General features: G+C 38.4%; 2 protein-coding genes across 2 annotated transcripts; one reads left to right on the top strand and one right to left on the bottom strand.

Moving 5' to 3' along the window:
- Positions 1-4,999: 4,999 nt before the first annotated feature.
- On the top strand, positions 5,000-5,726 carry LOC128734409 (39S ribosomal protein L12, mitochondrial). The gene has a single exon (XM_053828606.1). The coding sequence runs from the start codon at positions 5,114-5,116 to the stop codon at positions 5,675-5,677; it is 564 nt and encodes a 187-aa protein (XP_053684581.1). The 5' UTR covers positions 5,000-5,113; the 3' UTR covers positions 5,678-5,726.
- LOC128734408 (eukaryotic translation initiation factor 3 subunit K) lies at positions 5,727-6,690 on the bottom strand. The gene is made up of 3 exons (XM_053828605.1): positions 6,510-6,690; positions 6,008-6,447; positions 5,727-5,952 (listed from the first exon to the last, which is right to left on the bottom strand). The coding sequence occupies exons 1-3, from the start codon at positions 6,578-6,580 to the stop codon at positions 5,798-5,800; spliced, it is 666 nt and encodes a 221-aa protein (XP_053684580.1). The 5' UTR covers positions 6,581-6,690; the 3' UTR covers positions 5,727-5,797.
- Between the last annotated feature and the right edge of the window lie 3,635 nt (positions 6,691-10,325).

Below are 10,325 nucleotides of genomic sequence, written 5' to 3' on the forward strand. Positions count from 1 at the left end.
GGAATTATCAGGCGGGTTTCATGGGGGCTCGCGCAACTACGGACCAAATTTTTACTATCCGACAGATCTTGCAGAAATGTCGGGAGTACAACGTGCCCACGCATCACATCTTTATTGATTTCAAAGCAGCATACGATACAGTCGATCGAGACAAGCTATGGCAGATAATGCACGAATACGGTGACGCGACTGATCAGAGCTACATTGGATCGAGTGATGTGTTTCGTACGCATCTCTGGGACACTCTCTAGCCCCTTCGAGACGCGACGAGGGTTGAGACAAGGTGACGGTCTATCCTGCATGCTGTTCAACATCGCTCTTGAGGGGGTGATCCGACGAGCGGGCATCGAAACGAGAGGCACCATTTTTACCAAGAGTAGCCAACTTCTAGGCTTTGCAGATGACTTCGATATCATTGCCAGGAACTTTGCGACGGCGGAGGCAATCTACGCCAGACTGAAAGCGGAGTCTAGGAGAATTGGGCTAAAAATAAATGCGTCGAAGACCAAATAATGAAAGGAAGAGGCTCAAAGGAAACAAATGCGCGCCTCCCACGGACGGTAACCGTTGACGGCGACGAACTAGAAGTGGTAGAGGAGTTCGTGTATTTGGGATCGCTGGTGACCGCGGACAACAACACTAGTAAGGAGATCCAGCGGCGCATCCAAGCGGGAAATCGGGCCTACTTTGCCCTTGGTAAAATGATCAGGAAGCATACGCCGCCGCACGAAGCTAACAATGTACAAAACCATTATTAGACCGGTAGTTCTTTATGGACTTGAAGCCGTGACGCTGCTTACGGAGGACATACGCGCCCTTGCCGTGTTTGAGCTGAAAGTGCTGCGGACGATATTTGACGGAGTACAAACTAAAAGCGGAGAGTGGCGAAGGCGTATGAATCACGAGCTACAGGCACTGCTTGAGGAGACTCCCATCGTACATCTAGCGAAAGTTAGCAGGCTACGGTGGGCCGGACACGTCGTAAGGATGCCGGACGACAGTGCGACGAAAACAGTCCTCTTCAACAACCCCACCGGCACCAGGAACAGGGGGCCCAACGTGCACGATGGCTCGACCAGGTCGAAAGCGATTTGCGACTTCTGAGACGACTAGGAAATTGGCGACAAGTGGCCCAAGACCGAGTTGAATGGAGCTTGAAACAGCACGAGCCACCCCGGCTCTATGCTGCTGAAGAAGAAGAAGGAGTGATTCTATACGACAACTAGATCTAATATGTGCTGACGTGGCATCCGGTACGATGACAACCCCGGTATCATGATCGAGACCAGCATAAGAGCAAAGGCACACGGTTGATCGAGACCGTGTTCCCAGCTCGGTTCCAGTCGCTGCAATAAATATGCTTCATGTGTTATTTATTAGTATGAAACTGTAGTAATTAGCACCAGGAGGGAGAATATCTATGTCATCTGCCCATTGAGTGCACGTGTATAGTTTTTTCGGTGCACTTTAGTTTGGGTTATTTGAAGGCTACAAAGTTGCTTTGAGTGATCGGTGAATTACCGAAATATACTTTAGCAATTTTAGCTTGCGAAATATGTCTGTCATTATTTTGCTTGTAAATATATAACTTCAAGAAAATATCAGAAAAAAAATTCCGCGATTAAGCTTTTCTGTTGGTAGTACGTAGTTGTGGTAGTTGAACCTCCCAGTTGGTCTCGAGATATGATGCTGGCCTAATAAGCCAGTCATCGTAGGTTCGAATTTCAGCTGGGAGAGGCTGTTGGAGTCAATAGGATCGTAGCAACTGGCCCTGCAATTGTCCTGCATTCTAACAGCTGGCTGCGAAGTCTGTCTTATAAAAAAAAACAAGGTCAAGTTTCGATAACGGAATGTAGCACCTAGGCTTTGTTTTACTTTTGTTGGTAGTAAGAAAACCATGCAACGCATAGGCGTCACTTTGAAATATTTCACAAACATGTTACATTTTAGCACGTTTCTTGTGCTGTTTCAGTCTTAATTAAGTCGTAACTAAGTATGGGTAAACGAAAGGTCAGCAATTCGATTTGTTTTAAATCTGTTGTCAATTCTTATTTAAAACCAAGTGTGTTATTTGAGCTTTAACTCTGTTTTAGATACTGCTATCAATTTTATTGAAACATTTTTGCAAATTGTTAAATATACTAGAAGGCAGAAATTAACATTTATTTATTTCCATTGAGCAATTTTGTTATGAAAGTTGCTTGTTGAATCTTGTGTTTCAAGTGTTTCAACACCGGACAGCGATCGCCGTACGGCGGCAGATTTACGGGGCCGTCCCATGATAGGTTCCTGAGAGCAAGACGAATAAACCGTTTTTGTACACGTTCTAACCGTAGAGTCCAAGATAGATGATAAGGATACCACACCAATGAAGCATTTTCGAGGATTGGTCCCTTATTTTTACGACTGAATTCTGGGGGCGCAATTTTGAGGATTTCCTCGGAGTGACAAATTGGTTAGCGCCGGCCCTGGTTACCCAACAAACATTTCTGATTAATAACAGCTTGTCAAACGCTTGTTACTTAGTAATTAGCTGTACAATGGTTGAACAAGCTACCATTCAAAAAAATTGTTTGTTGGGTATTCTGTCGAGGTATGCAATGAATTATATTTTGAAATAGAAAATGGAAAAATCTATCAAGCAGTACTATCAGGTACTCTTTCTACAAACATACAGGCAGTACAATGGGCGGACTGATGCATCTTTGTCAATCGCATGCCGAGGACAGCCAAATTCCACAATTTCATCGGACCAACAAGGATAACAGACCGTGTATTAATGAACACGGTATCAAAGTTGAGTAACAGCTTCCAAATTTTTATTGATAAATGTAAAAGTCTCAAAGAGTGCGGTATTTCGAGTTTTTCTTTTTCTGCAGCCATCCTTTTTGCATTCCACCCTCGATCGATCTATCATTTAGTTAAACATCGGCAGATCAATAGTGGCGGCACCAGAATTGGGTATTTTAATTTTCCCATAAAAGTTGCTTTTTTTACCTCATTTGATAGCCCGTCGTTTTCTGAACCTAACAGTTCTTTTTTTATTTCAATTGAGTCAATATTTGATGAAAAAATTAATAAAAATCAAAAATAGAATGATTTGCTGTTTGACAGATATTAACCAAGCCGATTGATTGAAATGATGTCAGAAGTTCTCTTCCTCTCTTCTATCTTTCTGATAGAGCTTTTCATTTTGACCGAGCTTTTGACAGCTCCCATATGAAACTTGTATCGTCTGATGACCATAGTTTATCTATCCACTGTGTTGTCGAAGGCGAGCTGAGAAGAAAAATGGTTTACTTATAAGCTATCGTCTAATTCCAAAATATTTTTTGAAATGAAAAAAATGCTTTTTTTATTACTTTTACTCGTCAAATTTGGAAAAGTCTTCATGTGACTTTATAGTGACATCATATCTTATCATAATATGCGAGAATTTAAATACCGCTAAAATACCCAATTAACTATTTTGGTTTCGAGTATTCTAATCGTCTTCTTGCAGATATTCGATTGTTTTGACGTAGGACTACGTCTTACGGCAAGTTTTGAGATAGGGTGTCATTCCAAAAAATCGAAAAATGCGAGCGTCACGAAAAATGAAAGGTTTTGAGCGCTAGTAGCTCAGCGGTTTTCCGATCGATTTTCAATATTCTTACACCAATCGATCGGAAAATCTTCTAAGAATTGACCCAAATGAAGAAAAGTATGGATTCTTGATGTTGAACTATTGAAAAATGGAAAATAATGAACCTATGTTTTACCAGAATTCTCGCTTCTTGATTGGTTGGAAGATTCTTTACGATGATCTAAACCTATACTAATTTGATATCTGTGCTTGGGAAGTAAGCCAAAATAAGTGACGAAGTTTCCTCATTTCAACAAGATTTCTTATTACCGCGGTTAAACCTAGACCATTTTGATGTCCTTGCTTGGGAAGTACGCCAGAAAGAGTGTTAAAGCCCCCTCGTGCCAACAGATTTCTTACGAACGCGATTAAACCTAGTCCAATTTGATGTCTGTGTTAGGGAAGTATGCCAGAAAAAATGACACAAGTTCGTCGTCCCAACAGATTGCAAATTCTTTACTGCGAGACGATTAAACCTAGGCAAATTTGATATCTGTGTTGGAAAAATGTGCTACAGCTGTAGTGTTCGGTTACAATACGACTCTGTATGAAAACGCATGCTTGCCGTTTTATTAGAAGTGTAGTGAAAAGATGTGCTGTTGATAAAATAGGATTGAATTGGTAAAATCCCTTCAACGTGGGGAACCATGGTCCATGGGTAATAAAAACAATCTTTAATTTCAGTAAGGTAGCAGGAAAGCAACAGTTTGTGTTCTTGATTTTGTTAAGTGGTTTTCAAATGCACAATCTTTTGAGAATTGAACGTATGCAATGTTACTACTTTGATAAATGTTACATACAACGCATGTAGCATGTTTATATGTTGCATATAGCATGTATACATGAAGAATCGAATGATTACAAGCATGAATACATGCTACTATCACTACAAAGAGACTTACGTAGTCCTGCGTCACCTATATATGCGGTCGTGTCTTGTACACAACCCCTCTGATTTTTTGTTTTAAGTTTGATAGAAGCAGATCACGTAAACAATACGCAGGTTACTGTGGCAACTGTGAAATGTTTTAGTGAAAATGCGTTGATTGCTTTGACATACATTGATAACGGTAGCTAAGCAAAACACTTTCCCTCTTAGTGGAGTGAGCGCCACCTAACAGGTGGATTACCACTTACTTTCAAAATGGCGGTTTCAGATTATACAAATCGCGCGAAACTGAGATGAAGTCTCTTCTTTGTGGTATTACGGAAATTTGCCTCAGTGTAACGAATTTCACCACCTGGTTGTCAAATTTTGTATCTCGTAAAAAGATTGAAAAGCCCCTTGTTCGGCCAAAAACTATATGCGATGCTTTGTTGTTTTTGTCACATTACGTAACATATTTAGCTATAACAGAATCACTGGAAAAAGTCAAAAAAGTCGTGTGTTACGAGAACTCATGCTTTTTATTAAAAGGTCAATAAATTGTATCGGTTGAAAATTTTATAAAAGGTTTTCCAGAGTCTGGCTTTTAATCTTTTCACAAAATGATGCAGCTACGATCATTGTGTGGTTACTACCGCTGTTCTGTACGCCAGATATACACCACAATTACAGTACGGAATGCAGAAGCCGCAGTTGCGTCTGCCGGCGATAAACTTACAGTCCCAGTTCCAGAAGGTAGTGATAAACCAGCGAACCCGAAGCTGGTGTCTATCGTGGATAACATTGCTGCACTGAACCTATTGGAAGTTTCCGAACTCAGTGGCCTGCTTAAGAAACGGCTTAATCTTCCCGATGCTGCCCTGATGCCGGCTGGTTTCGGAGCGGGATTTGCACCGGCAGCCACTGGTCCTGCTGCGGATGAGGAAGAAGCCGCCCCGAAGGTCGTTAAAACTCTTTTCAAAGTAAAATTAGTTAAATTCGACGATAAGCAGAAAGTAGCTCTAATCAAAGAAGTGAAAAATCTGTTGGACGGAATGAATTTGGTACAAGCAAAGAAATTTGTAGAGAGTGCTCCCACTATGGTAAAGGAAGATATTTCCAAGGAAGAAGCAGAAAAACTGAAAGAAGCCTTTACTAAAGTCGGTGCCGTTATCGAGATAGAGTAAGAGTATATTTTTGATTTCTTTAAAATTAGTATAAATAAAGACTTATTGTACGAAATTGGTTTTATTGAATGTAATGTACTTCATTTGTTGAAATGTAATTGATGCTGAACTTCAGAAACATTACAGACAATTCGCCATCAGAGGAGCGAGATTTTCGAAATCAATTTTCTCGGTAATATGTTTCGTTTTGATGTTGCCTTCCTGCATAGCGACGGTCACATATTGTCCATCCTCTTTCCATCCGTACTTCTTTACCCATGCTCGAAGAACATTATCTGTAAAGATTTAAAATTAAATACTGTTCAAGGTAAAATTCTACTGTAAGCTTACCATCAACATCACCTAGCAGTCGAACTAGATATTCCTTTTCGATTGATTGGAACGTGATTCCAACGACATGGCAAACAAATTTCCGAATGCTGTCGTAAAACCCGGTAATGTTTTTGAAGAACTGTGGGTTTTGTGCCACTCTGGACCAAAACAATGTAAAATCACATTTCTCCAGAATATCCGCCAAGTAAATAATTTCTTTCACCGTATCGTCATTCATTTGAGCAGGCAGCAGTAAGCATTTGCACAGGACGAAATCCGTGTGAGGGAAATTCGTAAGCGATTTCAACAATATTGTGTAGGTAATATCCAGGTTCATCAGCTGCGGATTGAACTGATACAGTTTTAGGCAAGCAAGATTTGCCTCCAAGTCATATTGGTTGTCACGAGCTTGCTCCTCGACGTACGATTCAATTACTTTTAAATGTTCTGGATTGTACCTGGAGATAAAATTGCAGGTTAGAAATTTTGCAGAGTATAACATATATGAATCGCATATTACCGTTCAATGCTTTTTAGCATTTCTTGAATGGGCATTACTTTGCCATCTTCCATTTTAACGTAGTGGACCATTTTCTTACAGTACAATATACAAAATTCCGTGAAAATAAAGGAAAACACTACTCAATCACGTCAGCAATCAATTTCGCTGTAGCTCCTGGCTCGGTTTTGGGTTTCTTTTCTTTTCATTCGAACACTATAGCTAAAGCTAAGAACCGGTTAAGCTAAAGTGAAAGGTGCACTCTTAAATATTTTTACCCATTTGCATTGCAGGTGGCTAATAAAAGCTTCATTCCACATGTAGATGGCGCTGCGGTAAGTATGACAATTTTCTGAAGCATTCGACATGCCACAGCGGTGATTTTCTATCCAGGATTAGAGTGACTATATATAGAGTGGCGACAATGTCAAAATTGGAATGATAATTATCTGTCAGTGTCATTCCAATCGAGCAGACGACCAATCTAACGCGTATGCAGGAAAGATAAAGAATAAAAGCATTGCATACTTTTGAGATGACATGTCGCCACTCTGTATGTAGTCACTCTATCTAGGATATGTAAACTATACAGATGATTCTATTGCCCTTTTATGACTATTTAGACTGCTGTGATAATCGTTTAATGCAACATACCGCATTTTGCACTGTTAATCTGACACTAGAGCGGCTTTTAGTTTAATCAACTTATGAGTTTGACTTTTTTTTCCTTCTTATCCTTCTTTTTCACTTCATTTTCCTTGAGCGAAATCGTGTGCGAGATTCGACTGTGATAATCGTGTAAATCAGGGTAGTCTAAGGCTATGAACCATTTCGCGAAATTTTTAACTTTTTAGTTAAAATTTGACAGTTCAATGGCTATTTCTCCTCGAGTGGTTAAAATCAGTTCAGAATGTAAACTATTTCATATTTGACAGATTAATAGTTGTTTTACTCAATGAGAGCATATATAAGGCACAGACAAACAGACATAACACTCGTTTTCCATTCTTCGTACCGATTAAACCGTCATTTCAAATTTGGGCTTAGTTGGGAATGTCTCCGTTTTGGTCAAAGTGGCGCTTTTTGACGAAAGATGGGGAATTCCCCATAAAAATACTTGCTACTTCAAGGGATATCCATGTTGCTATTTGATATATGGGAATGTCGATCATAGATGGTGCTAGTGTTCAGGCTAAATGTGAGGTACGATAATTTTTGTTGATTTTTCATCCAAAAGTTATGTCTGTTTGTCTGTGTATAAGGTGAGGGATATGTTTCTATTTTAACAGCGAATTTATTTATTCAGTCCAGGTTGGAATTGGATGAATTTTTGGTGTTCATTTGCTCCTTTTTAATAGATAAAATTTATCTCGTTTCATTTCGGGCTGAATAAACAAATTTGTAATATATTTTGAACGTCCATAAATTGATGAAAAAAAATTAAAGGAAAAATCAGTGAAACACATCGAAGCTCTTTCATCACCTGTGGCATATCTCATTGGTTCTCAGAACTATGGTTAAAACTAACCATGCTTCCGAGCAGGGTTATTTTCGAAAAACCATCGTACTGTCAAATTTCAACCAAAAAGTTAAAAATTTCGCGAAATGGTTCACAGCCTAAATAGGGGTAAATGTCGCTATACATACAATTTTATTTCATCTGAAACAAAATCGAACGTTAACATTTTTGTGCCATGAAGTTAATTAATTCGAATATTTGCACTTGCCTTAGCGTATAGGTGAACAAAAGCTTCATTCGACAAGTAGTTGGCGCCGCGGTAAAAATGATGATATTTTTATTTCAAGCTGTCAAAACACATAGAAAACTAAAATCATCAGAAGCGAGTTTGATTTTTTTTTTAAATACGCGCTTTAGAATCAATCAAATGTTATGGTTGGGTTAGAAAATAACATATATACTTACTATAATTTTTATTTGCCTGCATTTTATCTAAAACTATTAAAATTTTATTACATTATTACATAATAAATACTAAACAATAAGGACATTGATTCAGCATGCCTTGGATAAAACATTGTTATAATTTTGCTTAAAACCATTAAAATTACCTTAAACAGTTAAGTAGAACACTTTCATCCAGATATCTGGATCTAAATTTTTCAGTCCCGCACCTATAAACATAACCATACACACCTAAACTAAATCCGGATCTCAATTTACTTGTGCTAAGTACACATTTCATTTACAACCACCAGTGCGCTAGCTAGTAAATAAGATTTCTAACCCGCTGCAGAAAATTTAATGTTCGCAATACTCATTTTATTGAGATTTAAATAAAAAATGTTTTGATTTGTATATCCGTCCAGCGAAAAATTGTAACTGATCATCATTTTCATAGTTCGGACAGCCAAATGTAGGAGTCGCATGGGCTTCATTAGTTTTGCGTTTATTCGTCTATAGGCGAGTTCGAGCAAAACTAATAGCAACCGTTCGCTACCTGGTTGTGATTATTGGAACTACAAAAAAAGTGCAATTCCCAAAATGCTTGCTGGTACCTATATGGAACTCGACTTTAAATGTAATATTTTATTGAATTACCAACAGTGGGAATGATGAAAATGGATAATAAAGGTAAGAAAAAGTATTACCTTTCACTTGATTTATATTGTTTCTGTTTCGGGAGATTATTAGAGCTTCGCAAGTGAATTTATGTCTTCGAACTGATAGGTTATATGTTTGGTTCTTGGCGCAGATTATGCTAATCACGAAAAAATATTTGAAAACACATTGGAAAACACTGAAGACTGAAAATAATTGGTGATTCTCTATCCAGGATATGTAAACTTTACAGCTGACTCTATGTACTTTTGTTTCATGCGGTACAAAATCAAACATTAACATTTCTCTGCCATAAAGTTAATTAATTCGAATATTTTCACTTGCCTTAACGTAAATAAACAAATTTCTTCCAATATTTCGCTATCTAAAATCCTGACAATTGAAAGGGTTAATCAAAAACTGCATTTTATTTCACCTTTTTTCAAAAATGTATGGAGTTTGACAGCGATTTTACTTTTCATCACTTTTTTTATGCAGCGCCTCTAAGCGGGCGATAGCTTGTCAAAAACGCCTATAGATAAACATGTTTCTGCTAATATTTCGCAATCTAAAATTTGGTCATTTGAAAAAGTTTATCAAAAACTGAATTTTATTTTAGTTTTTTTCAAACATGGACATAGTTTCACAGAGAACACACATTTATCCTCATATAAAATTTTGCTCAAATGGTGTGTAAACCAGGGGGGATCTATTGCTGTCAAATTCCTTACATGTGTGCGTTACCGCAGATGGTGTTTGGTCCATGACGTTTGTACTGTCATGGACCAAACGGCTTATGATTGATTTCAAGCCAGGGGACTCGCAACTCTATTTTTGTCTGCTACAGTTGACAGAAACTCAAACCCAAACACGCAGCGCAATTGTCGTTTATATTGTTTTGATCCCGATAATGCATTTATCTGCTTTTTAGCGTAAAAGAAACAAACTAAGAAACTTTTCGGAAGCTACATATACAGGCAAGAGCAGCAAATCGGTAAGAAAAAAATAGCAAGAGCGGCATTGAAAATTATGGTTACCTGCCTGCCCCTTCACATGTGAGTTTCACAATTCCTTACCGATAGATTCCCCCTGGTGTAAACTTTTGAATAAGACACTCGCGACATCTCTCTTACGGTGCACCAGTCGCGCAACATCCGCGTTGCCAAATTTTATATAGTTTCTTGTTATACACTAAACCCCCGCTAATATGAAAAACAGCTCGTTCAGATTGGGCGAGTTCATTTTTAATCTGAATATTTGGTAGCTCTATTCATTTC

This window comes from Sabethes cyaneus, chromosome 2 (assembly GCF_943734655.1).
Source record: "Sabethes cyaneus chromosome 2, idSabCyanKW18_F2, whole genome shotgun sequence".
In the NCBI taxonomy this organism is placed as follows: domain Eukaryota; kingdom Metazoa; phylum Arthropoda; class Insecta; order Diptera; family Culicidae; genus Sabethes; species Sabethes cyaneus.

Bases quoted from the DNA above. Each gene is read 5' to 3' on its own strand.
- LOC128734409 (XM_053828606.1), top strand. From the start codon at position 5,114: ATGATGCAGCTACGATCATTGTGTGGTTACTACCGCTGTTCTGTACGC.
- LOC128734408 (XM_053828605.1), bottom strand. From the start codon at position 6,580: ATGGTCCACTACGTTAAAATGGAAGATGGCAAAGTAATGCCCATTCAA. The intron at 6,448-6,509 runs GTAATATGCGAT...TTTTATCTCCAG, and splicing joins ATGCTAAAAAGCATTGAACG to GTACAATCCAGAACATTTAA. The intron at 5,953-6,007 runs GTAAGCTTACAG...AAATCTTTACAG, and splicing joins ACTGCTAGGTGATGTTGATG to ATAATGTTCTTCGAGCATGG.